Source organism: Rhinoraja longicauda, chromosome 4 (genome assembly GCF_053455715.1).
Source record: "Rhinoraja longicauda isolate Sanriku21f chromosome 4, sRhiLon1.1, whole genome shotgun sequence".
Taxonomy (NCBI): domain Eukaryota; kingdom Metazoa; phylum Chordata; class Chondrichthyes; order Rajiformes; family Arhynchobatidae; genus Rhinoraja; species Rhinoraja longicauda.
The window spans coordinates 74354905-74381078 of NC_135956.1; the positions used below are offsets into that span (position 1 = coordinate 74354905).

Sequence of the window (26174 nt, forward strand, 5' to 3'; positions counted from 1 at the left end):
TGAGCTGGGTGACAATACAAACCATTCACCTCAGATGTCACTTCACAGGTAGGGGCCATTACAGTGGAGGGCATGAAGCCTGCCTGAGTGAGACTTAACGTTAGTTCAGTGATATTCTGGTCTCGCAGTCTATGCAGTTATCTAAATATTTGGTCACCCTGTTATAGGAAAGATGTTATTAAGCTGGAAAGGGTGCAGAGAAGATTTATGGGGAATATGCCGTGACTCGATGGGCCTGAACTGTAGGGAGAGGTTGACAATAGACAATAGACAATAGGTGCAGGAGTAGGCCATTCAGCCCTTCGAGCCAGCACCGCCATTCAATGCGATCATGGCTGATCACTCTCAATCAGTACCCCGTTCCTGCCTTCTCCCCATACCCCCTCACTCCGCTATCCTTAAGAGCTCTATCCAGCTCTCTCTTGAAAGCATCCAACGAACTGGCCTCCACTGCCTTCTGAGGCAGAGAATTCCACACCTTCACCACCCTCTGACTGAAAAAGTTCTTCCTCATCTCCGTTCTAAATGGCCTACCCCTTATTCTTAAACTGTGGCCCCTTGTTCTGGACTCCCCCAACATTGGGAACATGTTATCTGCCTCTAATGTGTCCAATCCCCTAATTATCTTATATGTTTCAATAAGATCCCCCCTCATCCTTCTAAATTCCAGTGTATACAAGCCCAATCGCTCCAGCCTTTCAACATACGACAGTCCCGCCATTCCGGGAATTAACCTAGTGAACCTACGCTGCAGACCCTCCATAGCAAGAATATCCTTCCTCAAATTTGGAGACCAAAACTGCACACCGTACTCCAGGTGCGGTCTCACCAGGGCCCGGTACAACTGTAGAAGGACCTCTTTGCTCCTATACTCAACTCCTCTTGTTACGAAGGCCAACATTCCATTGGCTTTCTTCACTGCCTGCTGTACCTGCATGCTTCCTTTCATTGACTGATGCACTAGGACACCCAGATCTCGTTGAACTCCCCCTCCTCCTAACTTGACACCATTCAGATAATAATCTGCCTTTCTATTCTTACTTCCAAAGTGAATAACCTCACACTTATCTACATTAAACTGCATCTGACATGTATCCGCCCACTCACACAACCTGTCCAAGTCACCCTGCAGCCTTATTGCATCTTCCTCACAATTCACACTACCCCCCAACTTAGTATCATCTGCAAATTTGCTAATGGTACTTTTAATCCCTTCGTCTAAGTCATTAATGTATATTCTAAGTCATTAATGTAGCAGGCTAGGACTCTATTCCCTGGAGTGCAGGAGGATGAAGGGTGATCTTAGATCAAAGATAATGAGGGGAATAGGGTAAATATTTAGTCTTTGACCCAGGTAAGGGACAAAATTAAATAGGAACCTGAGGGACAACCTTTTTACACAAATGGTGGTAGGTAAATGGAACAAGCTAGGAGGTAGTTGTGGCAGGCACTATCACAACATTTAAGAAACATTTGGACAGGTTCATGGCTAGGGCAGGTTTAAAGGGATATTAGCCAAACGTAGGCAGGTGGGACTATTGTCAATGGGACATGTTGTTCGGCATGGGAAAGTTGGGCCACGCGTGAAAGTTCCACGCTCTACGATTGCTAATGCAAATCTGACGTGCATTTAGTATAACATTAAAATTGCTAAATCTGATATTAATTGATTGCTTTTGGTTGGGGGTAATCAACTACCTCTTTTAATTGTGGGTAACTGGTGATGGGAACTGTAAATGTAGCTCAGCATTAAAATTCCCGATAAAATCGGCAGCATTGCCACTGCAGTAGGTTGCTTTAGTCGGGAAGGACACGATGATTATTTACCTGTTTTTAAGACTTGGTTATCTCTCCACAGACCGGTGTGTTCACAGTGTTGTAAGAAGGTACGTACGTTCATTTGCTGAGATTTATGTCCAAATTAATTTCTGTGTCTTATCAATAACTGGGCTGTTCGTTTAAGAAGATGTAATAATCTCAACGGCCTTTTGTGTCCGCAATGCAGATGCGGCTGCCGTCCAAACCCTACAGCAACCTCCCCATCTTTTCCCTGGGACCGTCGACCTTGTCGAAAGACAGCAAAGCACCAAGAGCGGAGAAGGCACCGAGCAGCCGACGGCGGCACGAGGGACAGCACAAGAGTCTCGGCAGGTACTGCACGCCAGCTCCCCTCCCCCCCCCCCCCCCCCCCACACACACACACAGTCACACACAAAACACCGCCGTTCTGTCACGTGGCACGGACAGTTTCTTCCCAGCTGTTATCAGGCAACTGAACCATCCTACCACAACTAGAGAGCGGTCCTGAGTTACTGTCTACCTCACTGGACACTCTCGGACTATCTTTGATCGGACTTTACTGGACTTTATCTTGCACTTAAATGCTATTCCCTTTATCTCGCATCCGTACACTGTGGACGGCTCGATTGTAATCATGTATTGTCTTTCCGTTGACTGGTTAGCACGCAACGAAAGCTCTTCATTGTACCTTGGTACACGTGACAATAAACTAAACTCAAAGGTGTCCCGTGACAACCGTGGCAAAATACTTGAAAAGTCTGAAATAAAGTCGTGGGAAACGCTTGGCAGGTCAGGCAGCACCAATAGGGTGAAAGGGGGAAGGAACCACGGGAATCTTTATCCAAGTTCATCCGAACATTTATCCTGTGTCTGTTTCCATTCAAAAGACACTTGGACAGTGTATATGGATAGGATAGGAAAGGTTTCGAGGGATATGGGCCAAACGCGGGCAACTGGGACTAGTGTAGATGGGCCACCTTGCTTGGCTTTGGCAAGTTGGGTCAAAGGGCCAGTTTCTGTGCTGTATGACTCTGACTCTCCATTGATGCTTCCTGACCTTCTGAGTGTTTTGAGCATTCTCTGATCTTATAGTTTATTTGGTATTTTACTTCAGTGCAGTTAATGTGCAATAAAGAGGGATATGGGCCAAACGCAGGCAGGTGGGACTAGTGTAGATGGGGCATGTTGGCCGGTGTGGGCCAGATGGTCCAACGGGTCTGTTTCTATGCTGTATCTATGACTCTAAATAGGATGTGAGGTAGGTATTACTGTGGTCTAGTTAAGTGGCAGAACTAGCTCCAAGTATAGTAGCCGCCTCCTGTTGAGAATGTTAACGGGAATTTGGAATACAAATGATGAAATTATACCTGGAGATATTTTGCAAAATGGGCTGACTTTGGCCATTGCTAGAGTACTGATGGCAGGGGTGATTATAGTTGTAGTAAATGGATATGCGGGCAAGTAAGGGTTTGCCATGGAGGTTGATTCAAAAACTCAGAAGTGCCCTCAGAAATCAAGTTATGTCAAGTTGAGTTTGTTGTCATTTGTATAGTTACAATGAAAATCTTGCTTGGTGCAGCATCACAGGAACCTACACTCAAGACAACACTCAAAAGCATAAATAATATATAAATGAGTTTCGTTGAGTTTATTGTCACGAGTGCCCAGGTAGTGTGGAAACACCTTTGTTGACTGCTAACCAGTCAGCGAAAAGACTGTACGCATTGCACATAAGACAGTAAAAAAGAAAAAAAAACAATGCCTTGGAGTTGGATGAACTTTCTGACAGTTTTAAGTCAAGTCAAGTCAAGTCAAATTTATTTGTCACATACACATACTCGATGTGCAGTGAAATGAAAGTGGCAATGCCTGCGGGTTGTGCACAAAAATAATTACAGTTACAGCATATAAATAAAGTTAATAAGTTACTAAACATAGCACAAAAAGTGTCGACAAAAATTTAGTCGACAAAAAATTTATTTTGGTGGTTTGTGGTTGTGCCACTCGAACTGCTTACAAAGTTTACATATGATGTGAGATTTTCCAGAGAGAAAACATTGGTTATTGTGACCACTGTTTGTAGTATGAATAGGAAACGCCACGTGTATTTAACAAGCATGAGGAAGAGATCGCCTCAGAGTTTCCCAAATAAGTTCATAAGTCATAGGAACAGAAGTAGGCCATTCGGCCCATTGAGACTACTCTGCCATTCAATCATGGCTATTCTATCTTTCCCTCTCAACCCTAATCTCCTGCCTTCTCCCCATAATCCCTGACACCCTTACTAATCAAGAACCTGTCTATCTCCACCCTAAAAACCCAATGACGTCCTCCACAGACGTCTGTGGCAATGAATTCCACAGATTCACCACCCTCTGACTAAAGAAATTCCACCTCACCATGTTTCTAAAGGTGCGTCCTTTTATTCTGAGGCTGCGCCCTCTGGTCTAAAATCTCCCACTAGTAGAAACATCCTCCTCCCCTCTCCACATCCACTCTATCCAATTATTTCACTATTCGGTAGGTTTTAATGAGGTGCCCCCTCATCCTTCCAAATTCCAGCGAGTACAGGCCTAGTCAAATGGTCATCATACCTTAACACGATCATCCTCAATCAAATGGGTGATGGGTTCAGATTTAGATTAGCAGTTGAATATTGGCAACTTTTATAATATTTTATCAGTGCAATGCATGCACATGGAGTCCTACCCCTGCAACACAACACTACAGATTCCCTCTTATCACTACTGCAGACTTGCTTCTTCTCATTGTCCTTTGTAGTAATGTTTTTAGTTTAGTTTAGAGATGCAGCACAGAAACTGGCCCTTAGTCCCACCGAGTCCGCACCGACCAGCGATCCCCATATGCCAGTACTATCCTCCACACACAAGGGACAATTTACAATCTTTACCAAAGCCAATTAACCTAAAAACCTGTACTTTGGAGTGTGGGAATAAACTGGAGTACCCCGGGAAAACCGACGCAGTCAATGGAAGGATATACAAATTCCGTACAGGGAGCACCCATAGTCAGGATCAAACCCGGCTCTCTGGCTATAAGGCAGCAACTCTACCGCTGTGCCACCGTGCAGCCCAGTCTTTGCACAGTCTTTTTACTGTCTTGTAGAATTTATGTGTGTCTGATTCTATGTGCCAGTGATTCTTCTGCAAGCAAGATTTTCATTGTACCTGTACCTCACCGTATTTGGTTTAGTTGAGTTTATTTAGTTTAGTTTAGTTTATTGTCATGTATTGTCACTACTAAGCTGGGGGGTAGTGTGAATTGTGAGGAAGATACAATAAGGCTGCAGGGTGACTTGGACAGGTTGTGTGAATGGGCGGATACATGGCAGATGCAGTTTAATGTAGATAAGTGTGAGGTTATTCACTTTGGAAGTAAGAATAGAAAGGCAGATTATTATCTGAATGGTGTCAAGTTAGGAAGAGGGGATGTTCAACGAGATCTGGGTGTCCTAGTGCATCAGTCACTGAAAGGAAGCATGCAGGTACAGCAGGCAGTGAAGAAAGCCTATGGAATGTTGGCCTTCATAACAAGAGGAGTTGAGTATAGGAGCAAAGAGGTCCTTCTACAGTTGTACCGGGCCCTGGTGAGACCACACCTGGAGTACTGTGTGCAGTTTTGGTCTCCAAATTTGAGGAAGGATATTCTTGCTATTGAGGGCGTGCAGCGTAGGTTCACTAGGTTAATTCCCAGAATGGCGGGACTGTCGTATGTTGAAAGGCTGGAGCAATTAGGCTTGTATACACTGGAATTTAGAAGGATGAGGGGGGATCTTATTGAAACATATAAGATAATTAGGGGATTGGACACATTAGAGACAGGAAACATGTTCCCAAGGTTGGGGGAGTCCAGAACAAGGGGCCACAGTTTAAGAATAAGGGGTAGGCCATTTAGAACGGAGATGAGGAAGAACTTTTTCAGTCAGAGAGTGGTGAAGGTGTGGAATTCTCTGCCTCAGAAGGCAGTGGAGGCCAGTTCAATGGATGCTTTCAAGAGAGAGCTGGATAGAGCTCTTAAGGATAGCGGAGTGAGGGGGTATGGGGAGAAGGCAGGAACGGGGTACTGATTGAGAGTGATCAGCCATGATCGCATTGAATGGCGGTGCTGGATCGAAGGGCTGAATGGCCTACTCCTGCACCTATTGTCTATTGTCTATACCGAGGTACAGTGAAAAGCTTTTGTTATTTTATTGCGTGCAATCCAGTCAGTGGAAAGAGTATACATGATTACAATCGAGTGGTTCAGTGTACAGACACATTATAAAGGGAATAGCGTTTAGTGCAAGGTGAAGTCAGATTAAGGCGCGTCCAGGGTTATGGCGAGAAGGCCGGAGAATTGGGTCGAGAGGAAATGGTAGATCAGCCACGATTGAATGTCGGAGTAGACGATGGGCCGAATGGCTTAATTCTACTCCTAAACCTTATGAACTGATAAAGATATTCCGTGGGTCTCCAATGAGGTAGATGGTAGGTCAACACTGTTCTCTAGTCGTCGATAGGATGTGTAGGAAGGAACTGCAGATGTTGGTTTAAATCGAAGGTAGACACAAAATGCTGGAGTAACTCAGCGGGCCAGGCAGCGTCTCTGGAGAGAAGGAATGGGTGACATTTTGGGTCGAGACCCTTCTTCAGACTGATGACTTCCCTGAATCTGGAGGTGTGCGTTTTCAAACCTCTACCGCTTGCCTGATGGGAGAGGGGAGAAGAGGGAGTGACCGGGGGTTACTTGTGCATACAATGATATACTTGACTCGAGTCGGACATGGAATGACATGTCTGGGGTGTTGTATGTCCTTTCTCTTGTCTGATGCTCAATAGTAAAGCATTGCCTCTGGACTTGGTCTCGTGCAACCAAAGGGGAGGTTACAAGCTGGAGTGGCCTCACGATTAAAACCGCCTCTCCAACACAACTCTCTAACGTTCGACCTTTCACAGGTTCCCCAACGTATCCAAACCCTCCGAGAAGTCGGCTGATAACCTGGAGTTTCCCAAAGAGCTGATGGAGGACTGGAGCACGATGGAAGTTTGTGTTGACTGTAAGAAATTTATTTTGGAAATCATCAGCTCCAGCCGGCGGAGCCTGGTCTTGGCCAACAAGCGTGCGCGGTTAAAACGGAAAACCCAGTCCTTTTATATGTCGTCCACCAGCACGCTGGAGTTTCGATTGGCAACACCAAAGGAGCGAACTATAAAAGAGGTCTAGACGTGTGCCTTTTTAATTTCTCCCCTCTTCCTGAAGTTTTGTTTTGGACTGTCATCGTCGAAAGAGATGATTGTACACATAAAATCCAAGAACATGAACTGACCGTGCTAAAATGCCCATGTGTGTAACTTTCACCTGTTAACAAATGGATTGATTTCTATGGACATATCTTTGTGAAGGGGTCTTATCGAAGATGAAATAATATAAGTTACCTGTATATAATTGTAATATATTTTATTAATAGTCGATTTGAGCCCCACTGACATTGTAGTGGGCATCTTATTCCCACTTACAGTTGAAAATTGATAACTTGTATGATATTTAATCTGCAGTGTAATTCTGCAATATACGACAGATGGACATAGATTAACGTGCAACATCTTTTGAATAATCTTATGCGATGGTGTTTTTTTTTAAAGTATGGTTTGTGTCTCTGGACTAGTGAGGAAGATTGTTTTTGGATCTGATGGACACTGGGGGCTCACTTTTCTATGAATTGAAGAAGTCGTTTTATGTTTAACGTGGACAATGTCGGAACTATCACGTTGGTCACTGGTAATGCTCCAAAAAATTGTCAGTATTTGTCAGACTGGCGGTGGACACTTGCTAAATGCCAGCTTACACAAGACAAGTTTTGCACTTAGATGAAGTATTTGCTTCATGCTCTTTTTTTTTTTAAAAACCTCATTTTGATTTTCTTCCTGACTGTAGCATTGTGAGCAGTTACCAATTCAGCTAATCAGGCACGATACAACAGATCCATTGCCGACCCAAGTATTGCCTTTCCACTCTGTCTTTGTGGTTCCCAGCCTGAACACTTAAGGAATAGATTGCCATAATCTCCTTACACTTTCATTCCTTCCTCCTGCCGCTCACCCCGTTTCCCCTCCGCTCCCCAATGTGCACCTGGATGTGTTGCAATATATAGTTTCTAAATTATATTATAGAGCTGATGTGAACAAGATTGCCATTCAGTTCACTTGTACCATCGAGACTCCTGTATGTAGACACCAGGAACTGCAGATGCTGGTTTATTGCTGGCTCCTGTCTGCTCCTGTGGCTCCTGTTTGTTCCTTGTAAATGCATTGACTGTTCAAGTGTTCATTAAAAAAAACACTGTAATCTTTATTGAGCCTATTGTCTCTCATTTAGCAGTCCATATGTTAAAGGAGCAGAATTAGGCCATTCGGCCCATCAGCTCTACTCCGCCATTCAATCATGACCGATCTATCTTTCCATCTCAACCCCATTCTCCTGCCTTCTGGGTGAAGGGATTCTCACTGTGTTTGCGTACAACTTTTCCAACCTGGCTGTAAGAGTGGTCAGTCTTGTAGCAAGCCTCCAGATACACATGAACGTGTGACAAATGCTGGAGTTTATTAACAGGCTAGCTGATGTTCGAATTGTAAGCTAATCATGGTATCCTTATTAAAAATCTCCTATTGGTCTTGGTTCATTTATTATTGTCATGTGCACTGAGAAACCGTGCTATCCTGGTAAAACATCAAACCCAAATTCCAACTGGTGTTTGACTGCTTAACGTTCAAAGGCATTGTGGGTCCTAGGAGTCAATAACTGTCTGGTCAGCATCTTATCATGCATTATGAAATATCTTTACAAATTAAACACTTGTTCACTTATTACATTGGAATTAATTCATTTGTTTTAAACTCTCTCCAGTTTTATCTTCTCATCGCTTCACATTAATCATTTATGTCTCTGTATTTCTTTACTAAATAATCACTCAAGGTCTTCATTTGAGGCACGTCTTACTTTTCTTCATGGAAATCTGTTCCACATGTTTTTGATTATAAATTGGATATTCTCCTGTTCTGCTGTGCACCGAGAACTTCAGAGTGGTAAAGTTGCTGCCTTACAGAGCCAGAGACCTGGGTTTGATCCTGACTACCGGTGCTGTCTGTACGGAGTTCGTACGTTCTCCCTGTGACCTCATGGGTTTTCTCAGGGTGCTCTGGTTTCCACCCACACTCCAAAGACGTGCGGGTTTGTAGGTTAATTGGCTTCGGTTAAATTGTCCTTAGAGTGTCCGATAGTGCTAGTGTACGGGGTGATCGCTGGTCGGCGTGGGCTGAGGGGCCTGTTTCCGTGCTGTATCTCTAAAGTCTAACCTCTGAAAAATCTAGGTCTCCAATTAATTTCATACCCTCAGAGATTGTACACACTCAGCATGTAATGGATTGTGTTTACAGAGGATGTCTCCTTTCACGGGAGAATCTAGACCTAAGGAGACATCATGTCACAATAAAGGACTGAATATTTAAGGTGAGGAAGAATAACTTCGAGGCTGGGAATCTTAAGAATTCTCTGTACCACAGGTATGAAGAAACCTAGTCATTGACTAAACTGTAGAAACAAGGAACTGAAGATGTTGATTTACAATAATAGTGCTTGAGTAACTCAGCGGGTCAGGCAACATATCTGGAGAACAAGGATAGGCGATGCTTCGGGTAGTTAAACTATCTACTTCCTAACCAGCTGGTCCCCCGTGGCTGAACTCAACCCGGTGGACCGCGGCCTACAGGGGGAGCCACAGAGCCGGCCCCTGCTCGTCCCCTGAAAATCAGGCATGGGGACGATGGAGCCAGTGACGATCATGGACACGATGGCACGGGAGCGAGGCCAGTGGGAGAGGAGAGGGGACCGGGGTCTGGCCTACCACACCCTCCTGGTCGGCTGCGGGAGGTACCCCCAGGGAACAAAGGTGGACGGGCGAGGAGAGGGACATCGGTTCGCTGGTCCTTCCAGAACTTCAAGGAAGGCAATGGCCGGAGGGAGGCCTGCTGTAGCCTGGGGCTCGGCTGGATCGGGCACCGCTCATAACAACTTGAGCGCGGACAAGACTTTGAAAATGGTGCCAAAACATGGCGCCTCTTGCATGCGGGATCAGTGGACAATTTCTGTACACTCGCTAATCAGGTTTGTGCATGGGTATGGTGATACTCGACCAGACTGTTTGTAAGAAAATCATTCCACTGTGCGTTTGCACTTGGCACATGTGGCAATACAGCACCATTGAATGCCTGGCAGCTGTGTCAGGGTATCTGGGACAACTATCTGGCTTCAGTGGACACGTTGGAGCGTGTGGGAAGGGTAGACTTTCTGCACCAAACCATTACCTTTTATAAAAGGTAGCAGAGAAAATGAATTCATTCACTACCCCTGTTGATCCCGAGTTACCCCACGCTTGTGATTTAATGTAGCTTTTGCATTGCCAAATTAACGTGGAGACGGATATTAAATATTAAACTTTTATTTTGCAGGCTGACTGTGTTTTGTACATATATTCAAATAACAATGAAGCAATACCACTCTGGTATAATAGATTATAAACTCCACATCCTGTAAGTGAATGAAATGAACGAACTAATAAATAAATAAATAAATAAACAAACAGGCAAAGCTCGTGATGCTGAACACAGCAACCCCTGGTTAAAAGTGATAAGATCTGCAAAATCATTGCAATGAGCAGATGATATCTTAAAAACATACGCAATAAGTTCAGGAACAGATCATCAAGCTGTTATTCAAAAATCACATTCATCTCCTATCCCAAGTCTAGCTTCTTCCCCCCCCCCACCCCCATCATTGGATATTAAGTGCTGGAGTCACTCAGCAGGTCAGACAGCATCTCTGGAGAAAACAGATAGGTGATGTTTCGCATCCGGATCCTTCTTCAGATTGAAAGTAGAGGGGGGACGAGGGGGAGGATTGGAAGTAGGAAAAAGCCAGAGCAAAGTGGGGCTGGGAACAGATGACCAAGGAAGGGTGGAGCCCATAATGGCCCATTGTTGGCTGGGACATGGGTAGGTGACGGTTTAGGGACGAGACCCTTCTTATCCACGATCTCCAAAGATGCTGCCTGACCTGCTGAGTTACTCCAGCACCTTGTGTCCTTTCATGGATTAATCTGCAGTAAATCACTCTATCCTTGCGCCCAAATATGTATCAACTTTAGCGATGAATATACTTCCTAACTGAAACCCTCTGGGATAAAGAATTGTGTGTTTGAGTAAGATCAGTTTACTATCAACACCCTCAGTTGTGTGACTTTGAAACACCTTGCAAAGATAACAGAGATTGTTAGACTTTTCACCGAGTGGGTTGTAATAAGATTGAATTGTGAAGGTAAACAAGCCGGTATTTGTAGATTGCTGAGCTCTCTACTGTTATCACCAACCAGTGGCATTTACTGGGCCTGCCCCCATCCAGCATTTCACTTTCCCATGGAATTACATCCTGGAAAACAAAAAGGGTTGGCAATTGAGCATAATTCTTTAATGGTGAGACAAATGTCAATGTTATAGACTAATAAGTTTCACAATAATTATATGTTTCAAACTGTATTGTTTCAAACTAGCATGGGTATAGCATTCAGAGTAGCTGAGGCCCAAGTCCTGAGCTTTGCAAGGCCTGAATGGAGTGGATGTGGAGCGGATTTTTAGATTTAGAGATACAGCGCGGAAACAGACCCTTCGGCCCACCGAGTCCGCGCCGCCCAGCGATCCCCGCACATTAACACTATCCTACACACACTAGGGACAATTTTTTACATTTTACACAGTCAATTAACCTACATACCTGTACGTCTTTGGAGTGTGGGAGGAAACCGAAGATCTCGGTGAAAACCCACGCAGGTCACGGGGAGAACGTACAAACTCCGTAAAGACGGCGCCCGTAGTCAGGATCGAACCTGAGTCTCCGGCGCTGCATTCGCTGTAAGGCAGCAACTCTACGCCACCGTGCCGCCCTAATTAATAAGTATTTAAAGTTGTTTCCACTAGTGGGAGAGTCTAGGACCACAAGCCATAGCCTCAGCACAAAAGGATGCACCTTTACAATGGAGATGAGGAGGAACTTATTTTGCCAGAGGGTGGTGAATCTGTGGAATTCATTGCCACAGATGGCGATTGAGGCCAAATTGTGTATTTTTAAAGCAGAGTTTGATAGGTGCTTGATTAGTAAGGGCATCAAAGATTACAGGGAGAAGGCAGGAGAATGGGGTTGAGAGGGGAAAAATAGATCAGCCACGATTGAATGGTGGAACAAACAATGGGCTGAATGGCCTAATTCTTCTCCTATGCCTTATGAAGTTATGAACAATACCCCACTCTTTTTTCTGTTTGTTAACTAACTTTCAACCTATGCCAGCACATTACCCCAATTCCATGTGCTCTACCCTTACTCGCCCTCTTTGTGTGGCTTTATTGAAACCTTCTTGAAAACTAAAACAAAACATGTTCACTTGTTCCCCTTCCTCCACTCTACTCAGCAACTGTTTCTCTGAGCATTGATGCTCGGTCCGCCAAGGCCGACTGGATCTCCCGGATACAAAATAGTTACTGGAAAGAGGGCAAACAGGCTTATCCCTGGAGTTGGCTCTAGACAAAGTGCACCTCCCCTTCAGGGACTAACTGTACTCTAATTGTGTGATGGTGAACCTCCAGCCCGTTATACACTCCCCCTGATCAGTCATAGATTCATACAGCTTATAAACAGGCCCTTCAGTCCAACTTGCCCACACCGACCATCATGTCCCACCTGCCTGCATTTGGCCCACATCCCTCTAAACCTGTCCCATTCATGTACCTATCTAAAGGTTTCTTAAACGTTACAATAATACCTCAGGTTCTTGATTGTGAGTCTACCCGCTTTATTTCTCTCATGATTTTGTACAAATCTATAAGATTTGTACACCCTTCATCCTCCTGCTCTCCAAGAAATAGACTCCTAACCTGCTCAACCTCTCCCTATAGCTTAGAGCCATTTCAATTAACTAAATCTTTCTCATAATCATGCCAAATCCAAATTGCCTGGAGTGGCAACGTTGGATATAAAGGTATGATTCTCCCATTTTGCTAATGAATATCTTGCCACAATGCTCATAATGCATAAGTCACTTGTTTTAATTTAGTTTATTATTATCATGTGTGCCAAGGTACAGTGAAATAGTTTTCAGCCAAAGAAAACGACATCATGATGGCCAATGGTAGAGTTGCTGCCTTATAGCGCCAGAGACTCGGGTTCAATCCTGACTACAGGCTGTCTGTACGGAGTTTGTACGTTCTCCCCGTGACTACGTGGGTTTCACTCGGGTGCTCCGGTTTCCTCCCACACTCCAAAGACATATAGTTTTGGTTGTTAATTGGCTTTGGCAAAGATTGTAAATTGTCCCTACTCCATGGAATAGTGTGCATCGCAGAACGGCGTGGACTCGGTGGGCCAAAGGGCCTGTTTCCGGTTTAGAGTGATAAGGGCCAAATGTAGGGAGGTGGGACGTGTGTAGATGGGACATGTTGGTCTTAAAAATAAAAAATGGATAAAGGGTACAACGTTTAATGCAAAGATATAACATTGAACTTACCTGCTGTATTCAATTTTGTACACCACTCTTAGCTTGTGTCTTTATCGATTGTTCATTGTATACTTTCTCCTTGCAGTCACGTTCTTCCAACTCTCCTTCCAGTTCCTTCTCACTATCATCTTCATCGCTGAATTCCTCCACCACTGTGAGCACATTACTTTCTCCAACAGTTACGTTTGTTAACCTGGAGCTGACAATTTCTATGTCGGTCTGGACGGTTCCCGTGCTGTTTGTGTCTGTGTCGTTGGCAACACTGCACATGTGGGACTCGGACGCTGTATCATCGCAATTGCCTAATCAGGGAATCCATAGAGGTCAATGATTAGATACATAGCCAAGGAATATGCACTAGCCAAATCCGGCTGCCAAAAATTAGACAGATGGTTCAAAGGAAAATAAATCAGATTTACTCTAAGGTAAGACCATAAGACATCGGAGCAAATTAGACCATTCAGCCCATCAAGTCTTCTCCATCGTTCAATCATGGCTGACCTATTTTCCCCTCTCAACCCCATTTCCCTGCCTTCTCCCTGTAGTCTTTGACACCCTTACTCAACAACAACCTATCAACCTCCGCTTTAAAAATACTGAATGACTCTGGCAATTAACTCCACAGATTCACCACCCTCTGACTAGGGTGTATTGGGAGACCCGATACTTGCTAGCTGAACATTTCCCCACAGTCTATTCATCCTCATCTCCATTCTAAAGGTACGTCCTTTTATGCTGAGGCTGTGCCCTCTGGTTCTAGACTCTCCCATTACTGGAAAAATCCTTTCCACACACACTCTATCTAGGCTTTCATCGTCGGTTTCAAAACAGAGGTTGCAGAGTGATGTAGACGGAGTGTAAAAGATGCTATGTGTAATTAATGTCCAGTGATGTGTGTGTTGTCCGAGTCTGTGCCAGTTTTTCATTGTACCTGTACCTCACCTACATGAGATAATAGACAATAGGTGCAGGAGGAGGCCATTCGGCCCTTCGAGCCAGCACCGCCATTCAGTGTGATCATGGCTGATCATGAGGTCAGAAGTGATAGGAGAAGAATTAGGCCATTCGGCCCATCATTCAATAATGGCTGATCCGTCTCTCCCTCCTAACCCGTACTAAACAAGAATCTATCTCTGTCTTTAAAATAACCATTGACTTGGCCTCCATAGCCTTCTGTGCCAAAGAATTTCACAGATTCACCTTCCTCTTGACTAAAGAAATTCCTCCTCGCCTTCCCGAACAAATGTCCTTTAATTCTGAGGCTATGACCTCTGGTCCTAGACTCTCGCACCAGTGGAAACATCCTTTCCACATCCAATCTATCCAGGTCTTTCAACAAGCCACATGTGCATTTTGTCAATAAACTTGACTTGAAGACAGCTGATAGCATACACCGTGGGGAAATGTTCAGCTAGCAAGTATCAGGTCTCCCATTAAACCCTTTGATTTTTTTCTTTTTGAAGACCAGTATGCTCCATCTGGTCCCACCTGCCTGGGTTTGGCCCTTATCTCTCCAAACCTCTCCTATCCTACAATTCAACATTTAGGTACTATAACATCATTTAAAAGACTCGTGGATAGGTACTTGGATGGGAAAGATTTAGAGGGAAAGGTTTAGAGGGACATGGGCCAAATGCGGGTAAATGGTACTAACAGTGGTCGACATGGACGAGTTTGACCGAAGGGCCTGTTCTCAAGCTGTATGACCCATTGACTCTAAATAGCAAAGGCAATGTTTGGCAAGGAGTCCACATACCGGATTCCTCATCGGACTTCGTGGGTGGCTCCTCGATGTTCTTGAGGTTGGATAAAGGCATAGTTGTTGTCACAGACACATTGTTACCAGATCCAAACGTGCAGTTGTTCAGATTTGAGTTAGAGATGCTGATGTTGCACACAACTGGGCATGGTGCTGTTGGGGCAAGGAAAGAAAATGTCAAATGTCTACTCGCCACCTTACAACAGATTATCTCCCCTTCAGAGGCTGAAAGGGCAAGCCAGAGGCATCTTAAGGACAGATATGGAGGAGACAAAATAAACAATTTCAGTGATTGGTGAGATAATGTTGCAGAGTAAAGCCTGTCATGCCGTTTTTCTGAAATCCTCTGCCAAACTCATAGAAGATGATTGGGGTAGATGTCCCAGCAATTCCCTCTCAATATTCCTGACAAGGGCAGCATAGTGGCACAGTGGTAGAGTCACTGCCTTACAGCACCAGAGACCTGGGTTTGATCCTGACTACGGGTGCTGTCTGCATGGAGTTTGCACGTTCTCCCTGTGATCATGTGGGTTTTCACCAGGTGCTCCGGTTTCTTCCCACACTCCAAAGACTTACAGGTTTTGTAGGTTAATTGGCTTCGGTAAGTTGTCCTTAGTGTGTGTAGGTTAATGTAAGGGGTGTAGGAAACCTACTGGTACAAATAGAAGGTATCACAAAATGCTGGAGTAACTCAGCGGGTCAGGCAGCATCTCAGGAGAGAAGGAATGGGTGACGTTTCGGGTCGAGACCCTTCTTCAGACTGTAAGGAGTGATCGCTGGTTGGCACAGACTCGGTGGGCTGAAGGGCTTATTTCTGCACGGTAAATCTCAAGTCTAAATCATTTCCAAATGGCAATGGGTGTCCCTTTTTACATTTCCACCAAACTCCAGCAACGTAAGTTCTCAGCCATGACTCATCACTCACTCTCCCACCCCAGCAGTAACCCCACTTCAGTGTACTCAACAGTAAACTGAGGGCATACCATTCTAATCCATACAGCAGTCCACATGCTTGCAGACCCTAAGTGCAAGAGGAACTCAGTAGGCCAGGCAGCATCTGCAGACGAAATGGACAGATGACGTTTTGGGTCGGAAACCTTCTTCAGACTCGAAATGTCGTCTGTCTATTTCCTCCACAGATGTTGCCCATACTGACCAACATGTTCCATGAACACTAGTCCCTGTCCTCCCCCATGTACATGTTTAAATGTTTCTTAAACATTGCGATTGTACCTGCCTCAATTACCTCCTCCAGCAGCTCATTTCATACACCCACCACCCTTTATGTAAAAAAGTACCCCTCAAGTTCTTATTAAATCTTTTCCCCCTTGCCTTAAACCTCTGTCCTCTGGTACTCGATTTCCTTACTCTTGGCAAGAGACTCTTCGTTTACCTGATCTATTCCTCTCGTGATTTTGGACACCTCTCATCCTCCTGCGGTACAAAGAATAGAGTCCTAGCCTGCCCAGGTTGGACTTTATTCCTCGTAGCACAGGAAAATGGGGAGTGATCTTATAGTTTTTTTTACCCAGAGTAGGGGAATCATGGACCAGAGGAGATAGTCAACTTTTTCATACAGAGGATGGTGGGTGTGTGGAACAAGCTGCCAGAGAAGGTAGTTGAGGTAGATACTATAACAACATTTAAAAGCCATTTGGACAGGTAAAATGGATAGAAAAGGTTTGGAGGGATATGGACCAAATGCGGGCAGATGGGACTAGTGTAGATGTGGCATCTTGGTCGGCATGGGCAAGTTGGGTCGAAGGGCCTGTTTCCATGCTGTATGACTCTAAAAATAAGGCTACGATTCTGATGAAGGTTAACGTAAACCTGAATTGCACATTCTGCAGATATTAATGGCAACATTTGTGTTCTTTGAATTTTAATTTCATGTTGTATTTTAATTTCCATAGCTCCTGAATGCAGATTGTTGGAGCTATTTAAAGATAATTGAATTTCCAATTCTGACGCATCTTGATATTTTAGTAAGCACTTTGTGAAGATAGGCACAGGCAGCATCTCTGGAGAAAATGGACAGGTGACGTTTCGGGACGAGACCCTTCTGCAGACATCAGAGACGTCACCTTTCCTTTTTCTCCAGACTGCACAGTTACTCCACCAATTAGCATCTATCTTTGGTAAAAAAACAAAAACATCTGCAGGTCTTTGTTTCTACTTACTGTGTGAAGGTGGCCTCACTAATGAGACTGGTGACATTTTGCTGGAAGAATTAGCTGCAAAGAACAAGTGGAGAGGTTAGACAAACCCAGCATCAATATTCTATAATTTAATCATCAGACCATTCTTCCTACATAAATTAAGTAAACGTGATATCAAATTATTAAAATTAAGATGGCTGTTTTTCATCATTGAAATTTCATAAGGACACGAACCTGGATTTAATTAGTATCCTTGAATCAGTAAAAGAATTCTAGAGCATAGTACAGGAGAATATTCAAAGAAAATGCCATGATTTTGGTAAGCAGATGCATTGATCATAGTATTAGATGAAGAAAAGAATCAAAGTGTGATATTAGTTTTCTGATTAGACAGGGGCTAACCGGTAGAGTTGCTCATTTCAATCCCACTACGGTTGCTGTCTGTACGGAGTTTGTACGTTCTCCCGTGACCACGTGGGTTTCCTCCCACACTCCAGACACACAGGTTTGTAGGTTAATTGCTTGGGTTTGGATCCTTGGTATAAGAGTAATTTGTCCCCAGTGTGTGTACTGTAGGCTGGTGTTAATGTGTGGGGATCGCTGGTCGGGGCAGACTCGGTGGGCCAAAGGGGTTGTTTCCTCGATGTTTCTCTAAACTAAGACAGACTCAACAGTTCCCTGAAAATGGCAACACAAGTAGATAGAATGGTAAAGAAGGCATATCGTATGTTGCCTTTATCAGTCAAGACATTGTATATAAGTGTCAAGAAGTCATGTTGCAACTTTATAAAACTCTGGTTGTGTTGTATTTGTGGTAATGCATGCAGTCCTGGTCGCCCCAGTACAGGAAGGATGAAGCTTTGGAGAGGGTGTAGAAGAGGTTTGCCAGAACGCTGCTTGGATTAGTGAGTAGTAGCTACAAGGGGAGGTTGGATTAACTTGTGTGGTTTTTGCTGGAGATGAGGCTGAGGTTAGACCTGACAGAATTATATAAAACTATGAGAAGGGTAGACAGTTAGAACCTTTTTCTCAGCGTGGAAATGTCAAAGACTAGAGGGCAAAGCATTAGGATCCGAGGGGGATAATTTAAAGGAGATGTGCAAGGCAAGTATTTTACACAGAGAGCAGTTGGTGCCTGGAATGTGCTGCCAGAGCTGGGTGGTGGAAACAGGTATGACAGTGGTATTTAAGAGGCTCTTAGATAAGCAAATAGATATGCAGGGAACGGATTATGTGCAGGCAGAGGAGATTAACTTGGCATGTTCAGCACAGACATTCCTGTGCTGCACTGTTCTGTACCAAAGATAGACACAAAATGCTGGAGTAACTCAGCAGGTCGGGCAGCATCCCTGGAGAAAAAGGATAGGCAATGTTTTGGGTCGAGACCCTTCTATGAGTCTAAAGAAAGGTCCCGACTCGAAACGTCGCCCATCCTTTTTCTCCAGAGATGCTGCCTGACCTGCTGAGTTACTCCAGCACTTTGGTATAAACCAGCATCTGCAGTTGTTTGTTTCTACGTTCTGCACTGTTCCATGTTCTATCTTCTGGCACTCTGGTGTCAGGACAATAGCCTCCTCTTGAATGTCACTAAAACGAAGGAGCTGATTGTGGACTTTAGAAGGGCTAAACATCCAAGGACGTACACGCCACTGGAGATAAATGGGTCTACTGTGGATAGGGTGAGCAGTTTTAAATACTTGGGAGTCCGCATCACAGAGGATCTGACATGGGCAACGCACATTGCCGCACTGGTGGGTAAGGCAAAGCAGCGCCTTTACCACCTTAGACAGCTGAGGAAATTCAGAGTGTCTCTGAGGATCCTTCATTGTTTCTACTCTGGGGCTGTAGAGAGCATCCTGTCCGGCAACATTACAGTCTGGTTTGGGAACAGCTCTGCCCAGGACAGGATGGCCCTGCAGAGAGTAGTGCGTTCGGCAGAAAGCACCAATGGGAACTACACTCGTCCCCCTGCAGGACCTATACATCAGGAGGTGCAGATCCAGAGCAAGTAAGATTATGAGAGACCCCTGCCACCCCAGTAACGGACTGTTCCAGATACTACGGTCAGGCAAATGCCTCCGCTGTCACGCTGTGAAAACGGAGAGGATGAGACAGAGTTTCTTCCCACAGGCCATCAGGACTGTCAACTTTTATAACTCCAGAGACTAAATTTTTGTCTACACTATAGTAACTTATTAACTTTATTTATATGCTGTAACTGTAATTCTTTTTTGTGCACAAAATTCGCAGGGGTTGCCACTTTCATTTCACTGTATGTGTATGTGACAAATAAACATGACTTGACTTGACTTCCACGTTCTCAGATAGAGGAAGGACAGCAAGCCTCAGATGACTCTTACTAATTTCTACAGATGCACAACATTGAGCATCTTATCGGGATGCATCACAGCTTGGTTTGGCGTCTGCTCTGCCCGAGACTGCAGAGAGTTTTAGATGCAGCCCAGTCCATCACAAGAATTAAGCTCCCCCCCCCCCCCCCTCCCCCCACCACAACGTCTCCTTCTAAACTTGGGGAAAGCAGCCAACATTATCAAGGACCGCTCACACCCTGGTCATTCTCCCTTCTCCCATCCGCCAGAAGTTACAAAAGCTTGAAAGCACATAAGACCAGGTTCAAGAACAGCATCTTTCCCATTGTTTTTAGCTTACAGGCTTCTCGTATGATAAGGATGTTGCACTCCTTGCTCTTTTTTCTCTGTAGCTATAACACTCTATTCTGCATTCTGTTTCACTTCTCTTTACGCATTACCGGTTGTACTAATGCATGATATAATTTACAGGGATAACACGCTAAACAAAGTTTCTCACTGTATCTCGTGACAATAACAAACCTGTACCAGTACCATCAGACACGCATTTGCACTCATCTCATTTTATTCTCCCTACATTACCATCAACTCAAAGAGGGCAGCATGGTGGGGTAGCAGTAGAGCTTTAGCGTTACAGCACCAGGGACCCAGGTTTGATCCTAACTACAGGTGCTGTCTGTACGTTCTCCCATGATCTGTGTGGGTTTTTGTCCGAGATCTTCGGTTTCCTCCCACACTCCAAAGATGTACAGGTTTGTAGGTTAATTGGCCAGGTATAAAAGTGTAAATTGTCCCCAGTGTGTCGGATAGTGTTAGTGTGCGGGGATCGCTGGTCGGTGCGGACTCGGTGGGCCAAAGGGCCCGTTTCCTTGCTGTATCTCTAAACTAAGCTAAACAAAACTCCCCCAGATTCTATCACTCACTGACTTAGCACACCAACCCTCCCTGGGATGTGGGAGGAAACTAGAGCACACAGAGGAAGCCCACATGTTCACAGGGAGAACATGCAAACTCCATACAGTACGCCAGCCAACAATGGGCCACTATGGACTCCACCCATCACGAGGCCATCTGTTGCCAGCCTTATTTTGTTCTGCCTTTTCTCGCTGTAATGAATTCAAGGATTTTGTCAGAAGGCGAATTCATTAGAAGTTCCCACCAAGGAGATCCCTCATTACTTATCCATTCATAATACTTTGAATTCATTATGTTAACATCCCATGTTACATTATAATCCCAGAGATTGCAGAGGGATACATAGATTCATTACCAAGATATATCAATACCCAAATGCATTGGATTCTTGGCTGCTTGCCAAATATATACCACCATCTTTGTAATTAACTTGTAGAAAGTGCTTAATATTTCCCCCCTGAAGATATCATTAAATCTTTTCATCTGTCAATTTAACACTGCAACTTGAATTTCTGATGCTGTTGATTTTGGATACTGACAATTTTCTTTTCATATAATAGCTGGAAAAAAAAAGTTTTTATTTCCAAAAATCACAAATAGTGTCTGATTAATGATGAAGCCAATTAGATTAGATTAGAGATACAGTATGGAAACAGGCCCTTCAGTCCACCGGGTTCGCGCCAACCAGCGATCCCCGCACACTGACACTATCCTGCACACACTAGGGACAATTTACAAATTTACCAGCCAATTAACCTACAAACTAGTAGGTCCTTGGAGTGTGGGAGGAAACCGGGGTTCAGCCATCTCTCGCAACCCAACCCTAGCAACGATCTACTATGGACTTTGTGTAAGGTTGCACTAAACATTTTGATTTGCACTATTCTTGTCCAGTTACCTCGTATCACTGATAATTGTGTGTATTATTAATTACTTTATATTTATTTATTATGTTGTGCAATAATGTGCCTGTAAAGCGGCAGGTGCTAACAGGTCCCAACCCAAAATATTGTCTGGGGACACAGGGAACTGCAGATGTTGTTTACAAAAAAAAAAGAACCAACATGCTGGAGTAACTCAGCGGGTTGTAAGCTTCCCAAGCAAATATGAGGTGCTGTTCCTCCAGTTTGCGCATGGCTTCACTCTGGCAATGGAGGAGGCCTCCGGGACAGAAAGGTCAGTATGAGAATGGGAAGGCGAGTTAAAATGTTTAGCAACCAGAAGATCCAGTAGGCCTTTGTCTTTTGTTTGTGTCCTTTGCTTGGAAAGGATTGCAGAAAAGGCGGCGTAATAGTACAGCGGTAGTTGCTGCCTTAAAGTGCGACCCTGAGGTTCCATCCTGATCACATGGGTTCCGTGTATGGAGTTTGTACGTTCTCCCTGTGACCGCGTGGGTTTTCTCCGGGTGCTCTGGTCTCCTCCCACACTTAACGGATATACAGATTTGTAGGTTGATTGGCTTTTGTAAAATTGTAAATTGAGCCTGTTTCTATGCTGTATCTGTAACTAAACTAAACCAAACTAAAGATTCACAAGGATCTCGCCAGGACTGGTGGACGAATTATCTGGGGCCACTGGGTAGGCTGGGATTTTTTTTTTTCCCCATGATTGTTGGAAGCTGAGGGGGATCCCAGTCAAATCATACTACACGTGAGTACAATCAAGCCATGCACAAGTAGAATAGGTTAGTGCAAAGAGAAATATGCACAAATGCATCGACTGGCCAGGTGGGCTGAGGAATGGTTGATGGAATTTAACACAGAGAAATGTGAGATGTTGCATTTTGGCAAGTCGACATAGGTAGGACCTACACAGCTAATGGTAGGGCCCTGGGTAGTGTTGTAGAGCAGACGGACCAAGGAGGGCAGGTGCATGGTTCATTGAAAGTGGAGTTGCAGGTAGATAAGGTGGTCAAAAAGGCATTTGGCACATTGGCCTTCAACAGTCAGAGTATTGAGTATAGAAGTTGGGAGGTCATGTCGCAGTTGTATAAGATGTCGGTGAGGCTGCATTTTAGACTATTGTGTTCAGTTCTGGGCACCATGTTATAGGAAAGATGTTGTCAAGCTGGAAAGGGTACAGAGAAGATTTACAAGGAAGTTGCCAGAGCTACGTCTGAGCTACAGGGAGAGGTTGAGTAGGCTGGGTCTGTCTCTATTCCATGGATTGCAGGAGGATGAGGGGTGATCTTATTGAGGTGTATAAAATCAACAGAAGAATAGATTGGGTAGATGCACAGAGTCTCTTGCCCAGAGTAGGTGATAGGGGGATCAGAGGACATAGGTTTAATGTGAAGGGAAAAAGATTTAATAGGAATCTGAGGGGTAACCTTTTCACACAAAGGGTGATGGGTGTATGGAACAAGCTGCCAGAGGAGGTAGTTGAGGCAGGGACTATTCCAAAACTTAAGAAACAGTTAGACAGGTACATGGATTGGACAGGTTTGGAGGGAGATGGACCATGCGCGGGCAGGTGGGACTAGTACAGCTAGAACATGTTGGCCTATGTGGGCAAGGTGGGCCAAAGGGCCTGCTTCCACACTGCATCACTCTGTGACTCTATGCAGAATATAGTGTTAGAGCTTTACAGTTACAGAGAAAGTGCAGATAAAAAAAAGTGCAAGGGCCTCAATAATGTTTGTTGGAAGATCAGAATTACACCCTTGGCTTATAAGCTGACCATTTTGTAGTTTTATATTAGTGGGGAAGAAGTTGTTCCTGAATCTGGTTGTAAAATAAAGGGAAATAACTAGGTAAAATAACAGACTTCAATCATTGCCAAGGAACAACAGAGGAATAAAAAGATTGACGTCAGTTGCAAATAGGCCTGAAAAGCGGATAATTAGACACAAAGTGCTGGAGTAACTCAGCGGGTCAGGCAGCACCTCTGGAGAACATGGTAGGTGACGATTCGGGTTGGGACCCTTCTTAAGACCCGCTGAGATACTCCAGCATTTTGTGGCTGTCATTGGTAAACCAGTATCTGCAGTCCCTTGTTATTAAATAAGCACAATTGTTGTGCTTTAATTTGGGGCGGCATGGTGGCGCGGCGGTAGAGTTGCTACGTTGCAGTGGCAGGGACCCGGGTACAATCCTAACTGTGGGTGCTGTCTGTACGGAGTTTGTACGTTCTCCCCGTGACTGCATGGGATTTTCTCCGGGTGCTCCAGTTTCCTATCACACTCCAAAAACGTACAGGTTTGTAGGTCAATTGGCTTCAGTGAAAAATTGTAAATTGTCCCCAGTGTGTAGTGTAGTGCTAGTGTATGGGGTGATCGCTGGTCAGTGCGGACTCGCGCTGTATCTCGAAATGAAACTAGACTGTTACCTTGTTCTAGGCCCAGTTGTTCACTGAGATGCGGGTCACACGTTTTAAGGGCCTGGAGAAAGATGCCGCAGGCTTTCTGTCCTTTCCGGATGACAGCAGAAAGTAGCTCAGACGTCTTGGAAAGCATTTCTGTCCTAGAGACGATGACATTGAGTTCATGTTGGCTGAGGATCCGAGCACTGTACAGGAGGTAGGTGATCTGTTCCACCACGGCAGCGGACATGGATGTACTGATCGTGTAGTAATGCCTGCGCAAATCTATTAACCACACACATGTTGTTAGTTTAGTTTAGTTCAGAGGTACAGTGCAGAAACAGGCCCTTCAGCCCGCGCCAACCAGCGATCACCCCGTACACTAACACTATCCTACAGACTAGGGACAATTTACAATTTTACCGAATACAATTAACCTACAAACCTGTACGTTTTGGGGTGTGGGAGGAAACCGGAGCAGCTGGAGAAAACCCACACAGGTCACATGCAGTAAAATGGGAGAAAAGGAATAGGTGACGTTTCGGGTCAAGACAACTTCTTCAGACGGATCATCCGTCTTTGTGCTCCCTCAGAATAATGTATGCAACCACAACAAAAAAGAATTTCACTGTACCTCCCTACATGTTACAATAGAGAACCATTGAACAGGGCCATAGAATGTGTACACACTTTAAGCCAGAAACAACATTGGCGTAACTTTCAGATCCCTCTGCTCAACTAACAAATAACACCAGAATGAGAATTCTTACCAGACTGTATTGTGCGTGATGGCACTTCATTGACGGACGGCTGGGACTTTAGACTTCCAATGTCGCAAAACCTTGATTTCCCACTCAGGCTCATTTTCTCTGTGCGCGTATTCCAGAGAAAACGCTGCTGCTTCCTCTTTTAAACCCCAGGCAGTGTGGAGGGTGCAGTCCCTGTCAGGGGCGGCGTGCTGCTTTTTCCTCCCACATTATGCCACAAGGGAATCTCCCAGATCTGCAGTGCACTAAACAACACTGTGTGCAGAGGAAGAGCTTCCTTCTTCTGGTCTTAGCCTTTCTGGGTTGCCCTGCTACTCCTCATTCAAAAAGATTTTAGTTTTAAGAGCTGTCACTCTCACTAGTTAGGAGTAAAGGTTTATTTGGCTGTGTCTTTAAAGAAGTTTAGTTTAGTTTTGATTAAAGATACAGCGTGGAAACGGGCCCCTTCGGCCCACCGAGTCTGCGCAGACCAACGATCACCAGTGCACTAGTTCTATCCTAGACACGAGGGACATTTTACAACCTACAAACCTGCACGTCTTTGGAATGTGGGAGGAAACCGGAGCACCGGGAGAAAACCCACGCGGTCACGGAGAACGTACAAACTCTGTACAGATAGCACCCGTGGTCAGGATCAAACTTGGGTTTCTGGTGCTGCAAGGCAGCAACTAGACCACTGCGCCAATCGGAACTTAGTATTTGTAGTATTTGTTAGTATTTTGGTCATAAATCTCACTCTCAAGTCTTCCGATGTGTTAAAGATATAGTCAGGCTGAACTGCAAAGCCCAGTCCTGAGGGAGGACACACATTTGCACCGTGGGATGAGTTCCCCAGCCCGGGAAGATTGTGGAACCCACCCATTCTCCACTGTCAGATGTTTTACTCATGAAATTATCTTAAAGGTGTTAGAACATAGAATGAGAATACTGCACAAGAACAGGCCCTTTGGCCCACATTGTCTGTGCCAAACATGACACCAAGACCAACTCTTATCTGTCTGCATATAATCCGTAGTCCTCCTTTTATATCCATTAGCCTATCTAAATGTTTCTTCAATGTTACTTCCGTATCTGCCTCCACCACCACCGGGCACTCACCACCCTTTGTGTATAAAACCTGCCCTGCACATCGCACCATAAAACTATGCCCGCTAGTATTTGATATTTCCATCCTGAGAAAAAGGCTCCGATTGTCTGCCCTATTGATGCATCTCATCATTTTATACACTTCTATCAGGTCTCCCCTCAACCACCAGAGAAAATTATTCAACCTCTCCCCATAGCTAATACTCCCTAATCCATGTATTATTCTGGTAATCCTCCACTGGACTCTCTCCCAAGCCTCCATATCACTCCTGTTATGGGGCGACCAGAACTGCACACAATACTCCAGAAGCGGCCTAACTAGAGCCCTGTGACTTCATGGCTCTTCTACTGAATGTCCCAACCGATGACGGCAAGCCTTCTTGACTATATAATCTTTATAAAACATTGTTTCAATCATAGCTAGGTCTTAAAAATAAAAGAGGTCCGATCACTTAGTTGGGG

The 26174-nt window shown here is 44.7% G+C and overlaps 2 protein-coding genes across 3 annotated transcripts in view; one reads left to right on the forward strand and one right to left on the reverse strand.

Annotated features, from left to right (window-relative positions):
• LOC144592878 (protein spire homolog 1-like) overlaps positions 1–8604 on the forward strand; it is a 160254-nt gene extending 151650 nt beyond the window's left edge. For both annotated transcript variants that reach the window (XM_078398078.1, XM_078398079.1), the window contains 3 exons: positions 1859–1886; positions 2006–2151; positions 6756–8604. In XM_078398078.1, the coding sequence (XP_078254204.1) occupies positions 1859–1886; positions 2006–2151; positions 6756–7023 (442 nt within the window). In that variant the 3' untranslated portion in view covers positions 7024–8604. The remainder of the gene's footprint in view (positions 1–1858; positions 1887–2005; positions 2152–6755) is intronic.
• Positions 8605–10308: 1704 nt separating this feature from the next.
• On the reverse strand, positions 10309–25065 carry LOC144592879 (uncharacterized). The gene is made up of 6 exons (XM_078398080.1): positions 24630–25065; positions 23887–24144; positions 17336–17389; positions 15153–15308; positions 13406–13698; positions 10309–11280 (listed from the first exon to the last, which is right to left on the reverse strand). The coding sequence occupies exons 1-5, from the start codon at positions 24721–24723 to the stop codon at positions 13415–13417; spliced, it is 846 nt and encodes a 281-aa protein (XP_078254206.1). The 5' UTR covers positions 24724–25065; the 3' UTR covers positions 10309–11280; positions 13406–13414.
• Positions 25066–26174: the final 1109 nt, after the last annotated feature.

Bases quoted from the DNA above. Each gene is read 5' to 3' on its own strand.
- LOC144592879 (XM_078398080.1), bottom strand. From the start codon at position 24,723: ATGAGCCTGAGTGGGAAATCAAGGTTTTGCGACATTGGAAGTCTAAAG. The intron at 17,390-23,886 runs GTAACAGTCTAG...TGTTCTTTGCAG, and splicing joins ACAACTGGGCCTAGAACAAG to CTAATTCTTCCAGCAAAATG. The intron at 13,699-15,152 runs GTATGTGGACTC...TTCCCTGATTAG, and splicing joins GAAGTCCGATGAGGAATCCG to GCAATTGCGATGATACAGCG.